This window comes from Gavia stellata, chromosome 2, assembly GCF_030936135.1.
Source record: "Gavia stellata isolate bGavSte3 chromosome 2, bGavSte3.hap2, whole genome shotgun sequence".
Classification (NCBI taxonomy): domain Eukaryota; kingdom Metazoa; phylum Chordata; class Aves; order Gaviiformes; family Gaviidae; genus Gavia; species Gavia stellata.
In genome coordinates this window covers 61,395,017-61,414,014 of record NC_082595.1, presented here as the reverse complement: position 1 = coordinate 61,414,014, position 18,998 = coordinate 61,395,017, and the positions used below count along the sequence as shown (strand labels likewise).

The following is an 18,998-nucleotide window of genomic DNA, read 5'->3' as shown; positions in this document are numbered from 1 at the left end:
GGAAAATTCAGGTGCTAACTAACAATGGCTCTTACAATTGTTGTCTTTTCAGTTAGACTCTTCCTCCAGATGATTCCAACATGTGCTCAGTTAGTTGAGTTTAAGAAATTTTAATTACTTTTTCTTGAAGTCTCACACTTCTTATGTGAACGCTTCCCTTCCACCCATTTGGGACCAACCTATTCTGTTTCCACAGCTATTTGTGTCACCATCCAACAGCTACTAACAAATGAAAGGGCAAATCTTTGCCAGGACCTAGAGAGAAGACTGCTGTGCTGAATCTGTGACTAGTGATGAAAACAGATCGCTAGAACTCAAGCTGCACTAACCGCCTCATTACAGAGACTCCCTGTTCACAGCGCTAGCAAAGTCACTTTGAACTTCATTCCTAAATTTAGACAGCACTAAGTCATCAGAGAGGCATCCAGAAACGATGCTGTATTAGACAGAGCAACCCTGTATTCACCTACAATGAATGACCCAACTAGGTAAACAGCAAATATATGTTTAGGGATATTGTTTGGAATCACCCACAGAACAGAGGTGTACTATTATCAGAGGGAAGGGGCGGGGGGGGGGTGGGGGGGGGGGGTGGGAACACCCAAACCCGAAAACTACTACAGGAAATAATTACATGTCTCCTTTTCTCTTCCCTTTCTTCACAAAACTCTTTAGCTCCTGGGAGCTCTTTAGCTCTCTGAAACAACATGGAATCAAGGGATATATAATTCTCACTATCCTATTTGCACAGCAGACCTAAGGGTAAGGCTGCGTATACGAGTGCCTTGCAGATCTTAATTAGCTAAGACCTTCAGACCTTCAATACCAGCAGTTTAAGCACACCCTCAGCATGAATGTATATGAAGAAAACACCTCTCAAAAATGGCCAGTTAGTGATAAATAGCTTTCTTTAATGTCAGCGTTCATTAGAACGAGACAGAACAGACACAAATATTACCACTAGAAATGCATTTCATTCCTACCATCACAGTGATTTTCAAGTTGTACCTACCAAAAGAAAAACTTTGCTGTCAGGCTTGACTTTGTGTTTCTCCATGTATTTTATGAGGCTACTATTGGCATATCTGAAAAACACAGTTAAGCAAAGACATTTCTGAAATAATACAGCATTAAGAATATGCAACTGTACCAAGTGATCACAAAAACATCTACCAGCCCTCAAGAAGTAAACTATAAAAATAACTGCTATCAGAAAACACATCAGATATTCATCTAGCAGTTGTACACATAAAGTGTGCTTTTCACTAACAGGAGTAGTATCAACTGTGTACAGATTATTTCCATGGAACATGCAACTTTTATAGTGTATGGATAAGCTGTTGACATGGGCATATAACAGAGAAACTCAACTTGAAGTTTATACTCTAGTTTCCTAGAGCAACTCTGCCACAGAAAGTGTACAGCAGTTCATAACAGCGCAACAGCTAAGCTGTTTCCAGTTGCAATCTGGCAGAGCAATTAGTTTACTGTTCTGTCTCCCTGACCCCAACCTCCAGCAAACCATACAGTCCTCATAGTTCCCAAGCTCAAAAATGCCCCAAATATGTACGACCTGTGCCTTGCCTTTAGCCTACAAATCCAGGGGTTATCTATAGCCATTTACAAAAGAAAGAAGCTTCATGCACAGATAAGCTTCCTATCTTGTCTAAAGCCAGTGTAATGAATCTACAGCAGAGCCGGAAACAGAATCCAAAACTCCTGAATCCACAGAGTCTGTGTTGCTCCTTACACCCTCTGATCTATCACCACCACTTGACTAATTTAGCCAAAGCACCAGGAAACACTAAAAGTGGAAAACTCTCAGATCCCAGATAGGCTTTGCATCACAACCTACTGAACATGTTATCTTTCATGGAAATTTCTGTCCACTACTTTACTGTCTCCACATAGCTGCTGGTCAAAAGGACCAGGGAGGTGCTTCCCTATTCTTTCTCACACAAAATGAATGAAGTCATCTTGAACAGCTAATACAAGTGGTTTAAGCAAGCTCATTTGTCTGTGCCTGCCATAGATTAAATGGCATTTATGACGACTCCTTCTAAAGAAATGAGGGGGCCATTCAGTCGATGCTTTTAACAAGCAGCTGAGGGAGAGAACACCATTCACGCAAGACAGCTAACTCAAAACAGGACAGCTGTCACAGCGTTAGAACCCAAACACTCCAAAATCCCCTCCCCAAAAAGTCAGAGGATAGAAGCCAATTTCTGCCTATACATTCACTGAACTGTTGTTGCATTATCATCACTTACGTTGTTCTCCTAAAATCTTTCTGAAGAGTTGGGTATTCTGGCATCTTCCTTATGTCTTCCCAATCTTTATCTTTAGTGGGGGGAAAAAAAGGAGAAGCATTTACAGTTCTGAAAGTGTAGGTTAAGTAATACATGAGAAGAAATAACTACAGCAGTTGTTTGACCTTCTGTTTGTTGGCCAGTGCTATTGTTCCATAATTGTCAGCATTTCCAAATCCATCAAACTGACAGCTTCTTCGTACCTATACAAACAACTAGTCATTTCCTTTAGGGGGAAAAAAAAAAAAAATCAACTCAGTAGCATTACGTCTGATGCTTTAATGAAAATAAATTACCTGCAGGGAATCCCATTACACTGAAAATGCGATCTAGCTGATCATGATGAAAAGGATTACTTGTTTTGATGTCCTCCTGACGACAATGAAATATAGGTTCTGAAGTCAATAGTTCAGCAAATATGCAGCCAATTGCCCAAATATCTACGAAAGAAGGAGGATAATTCATGCAAATTTACTGTACTTCATCACTGGTTTTTTGTTTCTGCACAATTTCTCAACAACCTGTACAACCATAGTAAGATAAAATGCCTCACAGTATAATTAAATACAGTACTTTACAAATAATGCATTAATACAATACATAAAAAAGGGTAAAACCTGGAGATAGAGGTTCTTTTCAATCAAAATTAGAGTCTCCAAATTCTGTTTCAAGCTGTACACTGGCAGTCCAGCACTTAACTGGCAGTTATGGCAGAAACCTACACAGTATTTGCCGACAACATAGCTTAAAGGGCATTCAACTGCCCATCAAAACCAAACCATAAGTCCCCCATAAAGATACACTGAAATAAAAGTTCTATCACATATTTCAGAACAATGAACTAGCTGACCCTGGGAAACCTTTTGGATTTTGTGAAACTTAATAACATAAATATAGAAAGCAACTTACCCTTAATTTACAGGTCTAAGAGATAAAAAATTACCTAACTGAAGTTTGGTTTATTGGACTCAGACTGAAGAGAACACCATGAGAGGTCACTTGTTTGTTGAGGCTAATCTGCGACTCAAAACCTCACCTGCTGTCAATGGTGGTGTTTGGCCCATGCCACCTGTGAGACACATGGTCTCCTGAAGAAAGAAAAAAGCACTGCTCTCTTTATGTAGGGAATGAAAAAAGAGCCATCACACTCTCTTGGCCGATACAGGTCAGTTCCATTTCCATCATGTTACAGGTGTGGAGCTTGGGCTGTCCCAATTTTTAAGCCTTTCTCCCTACTTCCTTTAACAGGAAAGTCTGATAACATTTCATTCAGACTTTACAGTTTTGACAGGGTATAACTTGCTTTGTGCATGACATCACTTTCTTAGGGTTTTATCTTCCTTTGATTTTCTTATTAGCCTTATCTGCATGAAAACAAGATCTTTAGCTCTTGAGATTTTATCTGCTCAAGCAGCTAATGCAGCATATTAATCACAATTCCTGCCTGGATAGTAGGCATAAATTATCTACTCCAGAATGGGAATTAGTTATTATTTGAAGAATAGCATCTTCATTTAACAGTATCTATTCACTCATTTTCATACTAGATAGAAAATCCTTTTGGAGAGTGTTTATCTAGAGGCCAAAGGAGTTGCAGCCCTCTCGGTTTTCACGGCTTTCTGCAGTGCTCACTGTCTATCACACAGTGAGGCAGAGGCTGGGCCGCTGCTCGTTATTCTATTCATTACTGCTCTATCCAGACTGACCTTTTCCTTCTAAAGAAAAAAAATCTAGTATTCTTGTTGACAGCAAAGCTGAACTGGGAAGTCTCCCTGATGTGACACAGCAAACTTCAAAACTCTGTTCCTCCTTCATGAGCTGAACTGTGTGAGAGCAGAGACACTGCAGCAACGCATTCCCACTTCCTGACTCTGTGATTAATACAGAGAGCACATCTAAAACCCTTTGAGAGTTCAGAAAGGCAGACATTGTACCAACTGGAAGTTACATCTGAATAAACACTGGTAACTCCCAAGCTGGTGCTGTATTTTCTATGGGATGGCATTCCTGGACAAGTCAAGCAACAGATTACTTTAGGTCTGATCAGTCATTATAGTCTCTAGTAGTTCATAGTGCTGGGGTTCAACCCTTTGGGTCTCTTGCCAGATGATACCTCTTCAGCTTCAAAGAACTAATATAAAGTAACCTAAAATACTTAGTACAGAAAACCTGAAGCTTTAATTTCCGTAAGTGAAGATTAAACAGCTGGAAAAAGCCATATAGCCACGCAGCTCAAGCAGGTCAGGGTCTTCCCTTCATGAATCTTAACTTTTATGTAACCTGATCTCAAACACATCCTTGGCACATATTGAAACCACTCTCACAGTTAATGATTTTCTGCCAAGTTTGGCTAGTCTTTTTTTTTTTTTAAACATTCATAATTTACAGTAATTTTTTACCACACGTGGCATTTTTCTAGCAGGAACACCTTGATAAATTCTGGCAAGTTTAAAAGCTTCATCAATACAAGCAGTCCTAATAGGTATTTAACTAGTACATCGTTCATATTAGTCAACCAAATACAAACTACAGCTCTAACTATGGAAAAATCTGTCAATAATTAGCAATTTCCCTATCCAGTGCCATTTCATATGTTTTCAGTTTGTGGTCCCTAAAAAAGATTAATGATTATTACATCTATTCCAAATAAGAAGTACCACCCCTCAGAAGTACGCATTTACAGGGGCAAAGCTTAAAACACATAAGCAGTGTTCTTCAACTACAGTGCATTATTAATCTAATGCACATCTGCCTCTAGCACAAGAGGAACTTATAATGCTGTATAACAATTTTATTATAAATAAAATTTCTGTTTAAAAGCAACCACCAAAAATGAGAGGCAAACTATAGACAGTATCCTTTTTTACTTGTTACGTACCAGAACCACTGAAAACAGGGCCATATAGGTCCTATAAGGTTGCATTGGATACTAAATATTTTCCCATTTGATGTCCCAGGAGGATCCTAATAAATATATCGAAATATTACAACCATTCCTATAAGGAAGGTTCTGTTTCCCACACTTTCCTCTACTATCATTAGGTTTCAGGAACGATCTATGGTGAATGGTTTTTACTGTTTGATTTTTAATTTTTTTTTCTCCTTTTTTTTTTTTTTTTTTTTATTATTTTAACTTTGCCTTCCAAGACTTCCAGACTCCCCACTTTTTCGAAGTTTACACTGAACCTGAATGGAAGCCAGTTTTGCTCCCTGGCTCTGTAAAGAGGGGTAGGAGTGAAGACCTTTGCAGCATACTCTTTTCCCTAGACTCCTCACCAAACAGCTTGCTCAGGTCCCATTCAAACCTATTCACCAGTGAAATATCCTTCCACTGTAACAATATTTCTCAAGTACTACATAATAATTTTATAAAAGGAAAAAATAGCCTTTTAAAGATGGTCACTTGTGGTTGGTAAACAGACTTTCCATATATATGCCTGCGTGCACAGATTATTAAAATATTTGTATGGCTGTTCATGTCCCAGTTTTAAAATCTGTGACTCTAATAGCTTTATAGGTCAGCTACTAAAGCTGAGAAAATCCTCCGTGTCCCGCTCTACTTTAGCACTGTAGCCAAGGAGCAAGTACAAAAGGATGCTGACATAGCTGTTTTAATGATAGGGCTGATTAAGCAGACAAATGCTCATGTATTCTTTCCTTTCTATGGCACAATGATCTCATTTCTGTATTTGTTCCAATATTTTGGAAACCTTTAAGAATATTATGACAATTGAAGACAATAAGACAATTTATTGAGCAATAGCCTTGACTCTCAAAATGAAGCATCTTTTCCCATGCATATTAACTACAATGTTTCTTTGAAAACAGGACAGAGTCCAAGACTTTATACTTCATGCTTCCTAACTATATCCAAGAAAAGAAATACATCAACAAGCTCTTAGCCTCATATAATTCTTTAATAAAAAGCTGTTAAAGAAAGTAAGTTAAGAACGGGAAAAAGTCTCCTGCAATCGATCTGTGGAATTCATCACTAGTGAGTTGGGTCTAGCAGCTTCAACCAACCTGCTATTTTTTTTGGTTTGAACACAAAGTCTGGACTCTAGGACACGTCTGAATGCTGGTAAAGAAAGCAAACAGTGGATGGACGCCAGAATACAGGTTCTCTACGTTCACCAAGGGCTAATGCCCAAATACAGCAATCCAGGTCACCTATGAAGAGAACTACAATGTTTATATTAGATGCACCAAATCTTTCAAATCATAGAATCATTTAGGTTGGAAAAGACCTTTAAGATCATTGAGTCCAACCATAAACCTAACACTGCCAAGTCCACCACTAAACCATGTCCCTAAGCAACACGTCTACACATTGTTTAAATACCTCCACTTCCCTGGGCAGCCTGTTCCAATGCTTGACAAACCTTTCAGTGAAGAAATTTTTCTTAATATCCAACCTAAACCTCCCCTGGTGCAGATCAAGGCAAGAACAACAAATATGCCAACATACTTGAAACCCAAAAGGTGGCTGCACAAGCAAACACGTGTCTAATTTTTTCAAATAAATATCAACTGGTCTAATGAAAAGGTATAACCTCGTTATAAGAAAATCTTACTTCTTAGCGCAGCAGCAGCAGATTCTAAACTTATCTGGAATCTTTACACACAGTGACCTAGGAGCATAGAGATACTATAGAAAAAGAGTTTATTAATTTTTACACTGGATTTAAATACCTAGAAATTAGATTTAAAATAATAATGCACCTTTAGAGGGGAATTTCTAATTTCTTTGGCCCGATAAGGTGACTAGAACACACCTGTTGCTATCACACACAGACACAAGGAAAAGGTCTTCCCTTTTGTACATTAAGGTCTCAATTTTTATATGCTTCATTTAAACTTTAGTCAGCAAAATGGAAGGTCAAGGAAGAAGTGGTTACCAGCCTTTTAAATTTGACACCTTCTGTGAAGAACTGATAATAGGGTCAAACATTTACATGTGAGAGGCTTTTCAAGGGGAAGCAAAAAATGGTGTCAGTGGGCTAAGGGTCAGAAATTTGCTATCGCTCATTGGTAAGTTAGGCAATGTTTACTGATCTTTAACAAACAGCATCTCAACAGAACTTGACTGAAGAACAGAAGTTTATAGTGTAAACCCACAAAGATGAATGTTCTGCAGACAGAAAGAATACCTCTCAGTAATCTGAAGGACGCTCACAGCCAGCCAAATGCACATCTAAGAGCAATGTTTTATTTCAAGAGCGCATAATCTCCTGTGCCATGATGTAGATTCAAGATAATTCAAAACTTTTAAGGCAAAACCTACTAATTCAAATCAGTCATGAAATCTATTAACCTCACGCTTTTTTTTACCTGTATGCTTCCATCCTAGCCTTTTAAACTAAGCTGTCCTTTTCTCATGTTTGTTCTAAGAATTTAATTAATTTCAATTACTACACCTTAAAAATTTTGAAGCATCTTGACTGAAATTCTGAGTTCACCAAAATCAACTATAATTTTCTACAGGGCTTTACTGGGCCAGGATTTCTTCATTCTCTCTAAACAGTTATTTTAGATTGTATTTATTTTCCCACTTAAATTTCTATTCCTCAGTATATCAGCATTAAATGAAGATCTTGGATCATACGATTTCAGACTTCTGCTGCACATTAGACACATTATCTATCTTGCAACATTACACTTAAATTAACGTGGTAAGCTTGACAACACAGGTACAGTAGATTTAATATGGGGAGTGGCAATAGGACCAGAGGCTCTAAGTAGTCCTCATGCAGCAAAAATATGATTGCAAACAAAAAAATCCTGTTAAAGAACTTAAAGATTTAATTTACCAAACTTCACATCCAAAAAAATTTGGAAATTCCAGCTTTATGGTTTTACAAGCAACCTTGGATTTTCCTTGTGCAGCCTATGTACTGAAGAACACAGGAATCCTCAAGGCAGGGAAAATGCAATCTTATCAACAATTGTACCATAGAGCACAAGAATTAAACTTTTACCAACATTAGTAGCTTGAGAATTAAAGTTTTACCAACATTATACCGCTTTTGTAAGGATTTTCAGTGCCTGCCTTCCCAAATACTCCGCCTCGCCCCCCCCAAATCCTATATACTACATTTTCATCAGCAATTCTTCAACTCTTCAGTTGTGTCTCCGAGACTACAACCGTATAAACTACAGATTAGCTACATTAGCTAGCAGTAGAGCAGGCTAACATCCTTTAGAGACAGAATACAGTAATGGTTGCATGAATGCAGAATAGAGTGATGGTTCCATCTTCTTTCTTCTCTTCTCTCAGTTCTTCTTCCAGAAACTGGGGTGGGCTCTAGCCTCAGGTGTTGTCACTTCAGGGCAGGGAATTAGGTCACTGGGACAAGCACTGAGTTCTGGCAAAGGAAAGCGTGTTACAGTCTGGTTTTCTCCCTAATCCTAAGCCTTCAGATGCGTCAAAGACAGCAGAGGGCTATTATTTTTATGGCAACTCCAGTATCTCTGCAATGTAGTAAAGAACGTACTGCTACTTTTGTTCCAGCAACAGCAGTGCTTACACCTCAGAGGGTCCAAGAGGTTCTCTGGCAGGCTGCCAAAGCTTTTCAAGGAAACAAAAGTAAAAAGAAGAATGTTCTTTCAGTGACAACTCATCAAAAGCGCAAGGAATGTAATGGGTGAGACAAAAGGCAGCTTTGTAGCTTCAGGGCTACCTCCCCGTACCAAATATCTAACAAATGCAGCAAGTAAAGGAAGCATGAAAGCTTCTCATCGCAAAGGTCACAAGTCTCTCTTATACTGCAAAGTATTAGGTAGGACTAATACAGAAATTGTTGCCATTTCCTCCTGTAATGATGAAAGAATTAAGAACAGTCAAGATATGCTGCTGTTTATTAAAATAGTATTTACAAAGCTCTTCAGGGAACATTCACAGCTTTGCATTTTCACTTTATCATATGAAAAAATGATTGACAGTATTATTTGATCATAGGACTGGAAAGCCAGGAACTCCTGATTACTAATTATGGTGCTTTATCATTAATTTTCCCTCTTGTCCTCTATTTTTTCCCCATCTTATTCCATCACTGCAGGTCAGTGTCCAATATCATACTATCTACGTTGTACAAATAGCACAGCACATGAGAGAATTGTTGCCATTTTCTGTGCTCTTCTGGACTGTAGCAAATGAGAAGTGAGCAGTACGTATTCTCTGAAAGGGAAATACACTTCTTTTTTCCTAATTAAATGCAGGATATTTTAACTAAACAGCTTTTCTGTACACAACGGAGCTCTTCGGAGGTTAACTCCACGCTAAATGAAGAGGGACAATGAGTTTATAATCTGTTGTGTGCTCTCACTTGGCTTGTGTCATTAACTATTAAAACTTTTTACTAGGTCCAACATGTCAACACCTTCAGAGCTAACATAAGGTGAGCAAAAGGCCTGCTATCTTGTAGATTAAGTTATAACAAGGAACATGTGTGAAGAGTACTTTCCTGGCCTGTTCCAATTCACAAGCCATGAGAGTATTTTCTGGAAGTTATTAAAGCTTTTGATGCCTACCTTATTTCAGTCAACAGACAGGAATGCACACGAAGAAATCTTGCCTCTTAGCACAGAGAGGCTTATTTGTCCTTCTAAACAGAGTGCTTTACAGTATCTTAACATTTCTGTTACTAAGGGGTTCAGACTTACAGCTATTTCTAATAAGGCACTGAGAATAACTCCTACATAATTATAAGCAAATCTATCGGATAGGCAATGAAATAAACTGCTGTGAAATGTAATTCTGCTGTCAGTCACAGCTACTGCCAAGAAGTCTACTCGTGAAGCAATCCCACCTGTCCTTGAGAACAAGTCATTCTACTGAATCAGTGCTGTAGTGTTGAAAGCTTCAGTTGATATTGCTGAAATAATTGTGCCTGAAGATCAAACTGATGGATTAGCTAAAAAAAAATTCCTTTGCACCAGAAGTATGCACCTTGTTATGATAGTAGGTGCTTGGTTTTCAACCAAAATGAACTTTTGTGAGCGAACTTTTTAGATATGGTAGTAAATAGAGCACACTAAAAGCCTTCATTACTGCATTAGTTAGCTACAGTAAAGCATTTATGGAACCAGGTTTTATAACAGATCACTTTTTGGATCTTTAAATGGCAACCTCATGTTTCATTTAAGAAAATTAAATCAGCCTTTAGTCCATTGCTTTGTAATGGAAGCCTTAAAGGAATGAAGCCAAATCAAACATCTCTAAGATGCAAGTTCAACTCTGCACCAAACCATTCACCTGATCATATATAAAAGGAACAATGTATTTGCAGTATGAGCCAAAGAATCACAATATATCCCAACTGACACATACAGAATGGAATTGAGTATGAAGAAGAAGTGGGCAAAATGCATCTCCTAACCTTCTCCAAATGCTGAGTCTTGCTTTCTCATGTCATCATTCATGTTCCATTTCCACATTAGTATCCATTATTTGCTCTGGGCTATGACAGACATTGCAAGAACTCCTACCTAACTTCCCTAAATCATTTTTTTAACTGAGCTCACAGTGTAGGTTGCTCAGGGAGGTTAGAGAATCATCCTGCTGCTGCAAAGCTCATCTGCCTGGTAAAGGGCAAAGTCAGTGAGATTCCAGGGAAGGAAAAGCTTGCTCATATAAGAGGTCCTATAGTTATTAACAGTTGGGAAGAATACAAAACTGATACTCTGAGGGAAAAATAATCAGAAGGAAAAAGACATGGAACTGAGACTATTACCAGTTTTTTGGCTCACAAATCATTGACAATTTTTGATGTACATGGGGCAAAGCATAGACAGATTTTTGAAGGCATCTCTTGTTCAAAGTGGTTTTTAATCACAAAGCTATTACTATAGAGGACATTCTGCCTTCTGAGTATTTTTATGTTATTTTTCCTGCTCTAAAATAATCCATGTACAGTTAAGGCATAGTAATCACGACGCAATAGCAAATCTGCCAAAATATTGCATAAAAAGGCAAAAGCACCTGGTTCTTCCCTTCATATGTTCTGCAAGAGAAAAGAATCATGAACATATGAAAAAAGTGTTGGGTGACCATGAGTGGAACTTTACAGGCTAATTTACAGAGCAATCTAAATCAGGACAATTAGCAGATTCTAGTTGTGATTGAAGATTCAGTGGTTTTGTTTTCCTTTTCTTTTTTAATGTCCAGAATGTGTATATTTCTCAAGCTAACTGCAGATGCTAAGTGACATTGCAGGTTCTCAGACAAAGTAATCCATTCACTGAGTTAACAAAAATAATTCATAACACACTTGCACTGAGGCTCACTATTATCATTAACTGGTTTTATCTTCAGGACAATACCATTAAGTAGCACACACACTTTACAGATAATGAAACAACACATAGGATGGATTAAATGACATGCTGTAAGCTACATATAACACTTGGGACTGAATCAGTATTTAAATCCAAGTCTCCTGTGACCCAGTTTACTGTTCTAGGAGATGAAACTTTACTGTCTGTCCCACATTACAGTACCTCCATTGGTTTTACAACAGCAGAGACAGGTCTGACCCACTGCACTGTTCTCATTCTCCTATTAAGCTAGTACACACTCCAACACACCTCTCAGACTCTTCAGAGTTGACAATGGCCACCAGCTTTACTAGCTAACTCCAGACATCAACATATTTGAGAAGCAAGAGCAATAGAGCAGTTAGAAGAAGGCAGGAACTAGATGCTAGATCTCAAAACAGTTAATGTTTTAAAGTGTATAACAATCCTGTGGCCAATATTCTTTGAGGTGCTGTCAGCACCTCAAGTTTCCCGAAATACTAATTAATGTAGCTTTAAAATGTTCTCTTTAAATGACCTAACAATCCTTTATAAAACTTCACATTTCTTAGGCGACTGCAGTGATAAAATTGTGGAGCGTAGCAAATGCCTTTTTTTTTTTTTTTTTAAAAGAAGGAACACGTATAGTATTTCAGAGATCACTGTCAAGCAAGAGGAAAAAGCAGCAGTAAATCATCCAGCACCTGCAATAACTAGATAAGAGAGCAACAATTAATCTTTGGTATTAAAATATTTTGCCTCTCAGAAAAAGCATGAGAACAACTGTGATAATAAAAATGAAGAAAGTTTACCACATGCCAAAGTAAGTTTACCACAAAATACCATCTGATTCCAATTACTTCCCATGTCATATAATATTGCCCAGGGCATGAACAAGGCTCCCTTCCTGGTGTAGTCTCAGTTTTTCTTTTCAGAGTGCATAAATGAACATTTTCCAAACTTCTCTACTTTTCTTTTCTAGTTTTTCCACAACTCCTTCCCCTCAAATCAAAATCTCTAACAAACAGGAATGTGGATCCCTATGCAGCAAACAGAAGCTGACTGACTATAGATTTGCTTTTCTTAACTATCTCTCACAGATATTTAAAAGCAGTCCCCATACTCCCATGGCTCCACAGACCACATCTGGGGAACCTCCCCTGTGCATTTTTCCTAAGGACTTTTCAATCTTCTCGTTGGCCCCATATGTAATGTCTGGTTTACCAGATTTTCCAGATAGGTCTTATTTTTCCTCTTTCACCCCCACCCCCCCAGAACAAGAGACCAGAAGAGCTTTAGGCATCGGTCCAAGATTTCCAGAGGCCCCACAATCCGGTCAGTGTGCCAACAATCTGTGCGCGCACAGTAAGGACATCTGATGCACTCGGAACGTGTGGGACTTGCTGCATAGGCAATATGGAACACATATGCACATATTTCCATCCTAAATCCTACATAACACACCCCAGATACTTCCCTCTCTTTTTTTCCTGCATAAAGTCAAATGCAGTTGTTGAAACTTTGACGGATCCCAGCATTTGTTATAAATTCATTCCCTTTGATACACTTAATATTTTCCTGTGAAATTTGCTTTCAAAGGCATTTTGATATCTGCTTATACCTTTCACACGTTTCCAGCTTCCATAACCATATGTTAGTCTGGAAATAGAATGAGGTGACAGTGCACTGCCCAAACTTTAAATTACAGTTTCTCTATACTTAAATCTTGTTTGGGCTGCTAAATGCAGTTGCCACATGGCCATTTCTGACATTCCTGCTGACTTATTATCTAGACAAGTGAGGAAAGGTAACTAAGCAATAGAGATTTCTCAGGTTCTCAGATTTATTCTTTCACAATAAATAATCCCTTTTTTTTTCGGTGCAGGACAGTGTTTTACCCTTGCTTATGGGGTGGCTGAATGATCACTCTAAAGAACTCTTTTGCCAACAAAATCCAAACCATCTAAAATACTGTAAGACATCTGATGCCATTTATCAAATATACTATTTCTTTAATTAAGGCAAGTGGTAAAGACAGGTAAGATAACATGTTCTTGTTTGATAGCACTGCTAACTATACAAGCAGCAACTTGATAAAAACCAAGTCTTAATTATGCTATTTCCTTGATATTATGCTACAAGATGCCCCAGAATGAATCATAGTAGACTGCCACACGCTTTCTTAAAAAACTATGAAGAAAAAGAGTTCTTACTACTTACTTTACTTACTAAAATGTTCTATTTTGACTTTCCCAAGGTGAAAAAAAACCCAACCTGATTAATATCTCCTTTCAAGCTGAAAGCCAGCTTACCTTTCCCTTCATTTTGCCACAGTAATTTCCTTTACTTTCCTTAAAATTAAAGTGCAGAAGTCTTTGCCCATCAATGAAAGGAGCGCTGTACCTTACCACTTACTTCAACTTTGTTTCTTTAGTATTTTGAGTATAAAAGCATTTTCTGTTGTGCTGAAGACTTTCTAAAAGTTCAGTAATTTTATTAACGTTTCCATGATGTCAAGTATTTCACATTTTCACAGTTACTTGGTTTTACCTGAACCTTGTTCAAGTTATTTTTATTTTCATGTTTTACTTCTTTGCTAAAGTATTAGGATCTGATGAACACATGGGAACAGATTCTGCTTTTAAATTATGGTGCTGGAAATGCAGACCAACTTCCACAGGCTACAATAAATTTAGTACAGATCTGTATTGTGGTACCAGAAGAGAAAGTGACCTTTGGCTTCTGCAACACCATTTTCCCGATTTGTATTCATCTGGTAAGTTAGTTGCTTGTAACTATGGTAGCAGATTATATAGGAAACTTTATTAACAAGTAGGGGTCAGATAATCTATGTTCACAATTCAGGAAACTAAATATTATTCCCCATGAAATCCTAACATGGGCTTTTCACTATCCTTTTAAAATGCAGAAAGCAAAAGCTATTTCTGTTTTTCAGCAACATTATTTTCCTGACTCCTGTATCTCCTTAAAACATGATGTTATATACGTGATGAACAACTACTTGTTCTGCAAGCAAATAAATGAAAAGTAGAATATTTCATTACTATGAAGGAAAAAATTAAATTAAGGGGAAAATGTTCACTGAAAAACTACCTCTAAAATAAAGAAATATGCTTAATGTATTGTTTTGTGTAATACATAGTTCTTTCTAAACAGACTGTATCTAGTCCAATTTTTCCCCAAAGTTAAACCCACAAAATGTAACTAAGATCAGGTTCAGAAAACAAAGACAAAAATCCTGAGTGAGACAAAAGTCAAAATCTGATTTCATTCTTTGATCATGCATGAGAATTCACATGCAAGCAAGCATACCTAAAGGCTTTATTACAAGAACAAACTGGACACTATAGTAGACAGTGTCCAGGATATTATGAATACATTGCTAATAATTAACATTATATGTGAAGCTAAGATAAGGAAGAGAGTATTAGATACAGGATACAGAATACAGAAAATACATTTAAAATAAAATAAAATCAAGAATAAGCCAGTAAAAACCTAAGCAAACATCTGAATTATGTAGCAACTGTTGGACAATGTTCAGTATGTTTCAGTCAAGAACTCATGACAATGCATTCCTAGTAAATTCAAGCAAAAATATTTCTCACAATGACAAAATTGGAAGAGAATAGACTAAAGCTGGCATGACATTGCTTTTAGCCTGATTTTATTGATATTTACTAATTATATAGTATATAAAAGGCATAAGAAAATAGCTACGGAAAATAAGCAGCTATACCAAATAGCCTGTCATTTCATTTTTCGTAAATTGCTGTATCTAATCACCTTTCTTCTAAATTATTATTTCCAACTGAAGAGCAGTTAAATGACAATCATGTAATTTATGAGCTATTACTAAAAGTGATACATCAGGGCTCCTGAGAATTACGTAATATTAAGAGATATTAAAATTGTATTTCTTACAGAGATTTAAGAGAGAGCTGTAAGAGTTGTGTCCTTTTGCCAAAAACATTAGCATTCAAGTTAAACTCTCACTAGCGTGCTTAGCTCATTAAGATTGCCTTTTTTTAAGTGCACATAATGCTAGAAGCAAAACACAAGTCTCGACTCAAACTGCATGAACATCACCGCTGTCATTTTGTTACCCACTTCTTCTCTTTGCCTTAAAGCTGCACATAGATCACCTCCAGGTACCTTTATTCTTTTCTCTTCTCTTCAGCCACATGCTCCTCTAATCCTTCAGTCAGCCTACAAATCTCACCTTGCAACTTTCCTTGTTTTAATTTCCGTATTTTTTACCTTGCTGCCCAAACCGTTTTGAGTACCCTCAGCACTCACACTGCACACCAGGTGCTACATGACACACTCACACCCCTCCTGGGGATTCACTGGTGTGGGTCTGATACAAGAAATAAAAGGCTCAGAAATAATAAACTAGCAAAACCAGATCTCTCTGAAGCAGCATCATCCTCTAAAGTTTCATAGGGACTCCTTGTCTGTGTTTTAGTACAGACTACAGATCCCTCAGGGCAAGAACCAAGTAATTTATGACATAATTGAAAAAACAACGGCATGATACTGATTCATTCTTCAAAGAGATATCCTGAGATAATGGTACATATCAGTCACCTAAATCTGCAAACAATATGCTATCTATCAAAAACAGCTAACTGTCAGTTAAGGTAACTTCCCAGTACCAGGCAGACAGGTCACTCTGTAATCTGGTCCACTCACATCAGTGTTTCACAAAATCAACATAGTCAGGGCAGTTTACGCATCTAATTTACTGGCACTTAAGGTAATCCTGTTAGTATTTTCTTTAAACACTTCTAGTAACAGTTCTCACCCACTACAGGGTGCAGCAAACAGAGGCTTTAGAAGTTAGCATCCCAGTTTGCATGGTGGCAGATACAAAGCAGGCCCTAAATGTCTGCTTCAGACAACATGGGAGTGTTCCACAACCATGGGGGGTGCACGACAAGGCTCCATCCCCAGCACCCACTGCAGAAGATACCCTGGGAAATCAGAGGTCTCCACCGAGACAGAGCTCCAGAGGGAGGGTGCTGCCACCCAGGACTCAGGCTGCAAGGTGACACTGGCCTCACAGTGGGAGATACACTCTGGTTGGGGCACTGAGTCACTAGCGGAGCGGAGCTGTGGAAGGAGGTGAACAGTGAGTGGATCATCTGCAGATTGCGCACAGCACAGGAGACCACCCTCCTCCTTATCACACCACACACTTCATACAAGCACCTGGACATGAAGCACCCTAGAACGCCACTTTAACAGCCATAGCTCTTTCCCTTTTGAAGGTTTACAAGATTACAAGATTTCTGAGCCCATATCAGAAACCATAAATCAATGCAAAGAATATTTTTATTTTAAAAACAAACAACACATTTAAAATGTCTAACATAAACCTTAACTCATATTGAAAAATAAAAGCACAGCCCTCAGAAAGTTTCAATCTGGATTAATCTTTTATGGATTGGATCATACCCCATCTGCTGCTACTTCAGGAAAAAAACTAGCTGGTCAGTTGATCATCATATCTACTATAAGGCTACCCCCTCCTTTACAAAACTTAAAGGTAAACTTCTTTCTTACACAGAACTTACCAATGGCCTTTGTGTAATGTCTGGCTCCAAGTAACAGCTCTGGAGCTCTGTACCAGAATGTCACCACAACTGGATCCAAGTCTGCCAACGGCTTCAAAGGTGAGTTGAACAACCTTGCAAAACCCATATCAGCTGGGGAGGAGGGGAGAAAAAAAAAGAAAAGAGCATTTAAAATTTTAATACAAATAAATCAGAATTTAACAGTATTGCCAAAAAGCAATTATAACAAAAGCACAAAAACATTAAAACTTACAAATCAAAGTTTAAGAAAGCAACAAGTTACTCATAACAATACCGGGTCAAATTTATCTAAGGCTAAATTCCATTTACTTCATTTATAAGACTATGAAGGATGATATTTGACTTTTAAGTGTTTTCATCATGGTACTGTAAAACTTTACATAACACAGATGCCTGTTTATTTAAATAGAACTGTAACAGAAACCTGGTTAACTAAAGTCAATAGTAGTAGGTCTCTAATTTACATTCTCTCTTTTATTTTTATATATGTTTACAAAACTGTGAGCCCTTGTGACTGCTATATATTTACCCAGAGTGCAAAACCAAAACGACTGCAGTGTAGATTTTTTTGCACTATTTTTCAAACTATGCCTACTACTTGATTAGGAGGAACGAACTCCAGAATCAGGAAAAAGTTTTTAACTGGGAATTAATGAAATCAGTGAGTGTACACTGTTACAGAGGTGTATTTTAAATGTACACATTCATTTTATATAACTCAAAAATTCTCTCTAGAAACAACCTTGTAAGTAACACTAAGAAATGCTAGACGGGAAAGTAAAAAATTTGGGTGTATATTCAAAACCACGCATTTTAATCCAAGTCTGAAACTTATCTTCTACAGAACTTCACCTAAACCTTTCCCCTTCCGAAGTTATGAAATTCCAAGTATAATTTTCTTGCAGTTATCCATACTAATAAAAGCATATGAATCAAAAATAATTAGCTGAACATTTTCAAATACAACAAAAGTCTATGAATAGAAAAGAGGTTCCAGTATACTACTTCTTTCTTGATGACTGCCACATGCTTATTAAAAAAAGTTTATACCCACATGACTGAGGCTTATGATCTGCACAGGTAATTACACTTTGGATAAAGACCATGACAGTTACATATGTTCCCTACCTTGACATCGAATAGCCTTCTGCATAGCAAACCTTTGGACCTCTACAAATATGTGCATTGATGTTATTTATATAAAAATAATTAAGAACAAATACAATTTATAAGTAACAATGTTATACTAACTAATCATAGTAGAAATCAAAAGAACCCTGGCCATAGCCATTGTTCTATGTGCTTATTACTTTCTTGTTTCTTACAGATGCTTTTATCTCACCAGATGTCCTTGGCAAGCTTTATAAATGTCTAATAATATGTTTGGAATCTCTTAAGCTTGTAAACTCAGTGAATGAGATTTAAAATTGAACTAGAAGTTGTGCATACATACACTCAAAGAATAATGAAGACTTGTTTCTATCTTACACTGAAGATGCAATTTTTTAAGTAATTCCTTAGCCGTGCAATGAGATTTTCTCAAAATGTTTACCTATTTTGACTCTTCCTCTTTCGGGGCCTTCACCCATTACCAGAATGTTTGCTGGTTTCTGGAAAACAAAAAGCAGACTATTTAGTTGACTAGCCTTTAATGATATTCTTCAAGAATAATGAAAATACGTACATTTATTTTATAATGAAAACATTTCTATAAATACCCTTACAAGTCTAAAATTACCATGCTTTTATGTTTTGCTGACATTTCATTTTTATC

At 37.4% G+C, this 18,998-nt stretch overlaps 1 protein-coding gene across 2 annotated transcripts in view; it reads right to left on the bottom strand.

Moving 5' to 3' along the window:
• CDK19 (cyclin dependent kinase 19) overlaps window positions 1-18,998 on the bottom strand; it is a 131,932-nt gene that overhangs the window by 16,377 nt on the left and 96,557 nt on the right. Inside the window, exons 5-9 of one of the 2 annotated variants that reach the window (XM_059828602.1) lie at window positions 18,777-18,834; window positions 17,204-17,335; window positions 2,606-2,749; window positions 2,271-2,340; window positions 1,013-1,085 (exon numbers count right to left, since the gene is read on the bottom strand). In XM_059828602.1, coding sequence (XP_059684585.1) covers window positions 1,013-1,085; window positions 2,271-2,340; window positions 2,606-2,749; window positions 17,204-17,335; window positions 18,777-18,834 — 477 coding nt within the window. The remainder of the gene's footprint in view (window positions 1-1,012; window positions 1,086-2,270; window positions 2,341-2,605; window positions 2,750-17,203; window positions 17,336-18,776; window positions 18,835-18,998) is intronic. The other variant, XM_059828605.1, reaches the window with a different exon arrangement.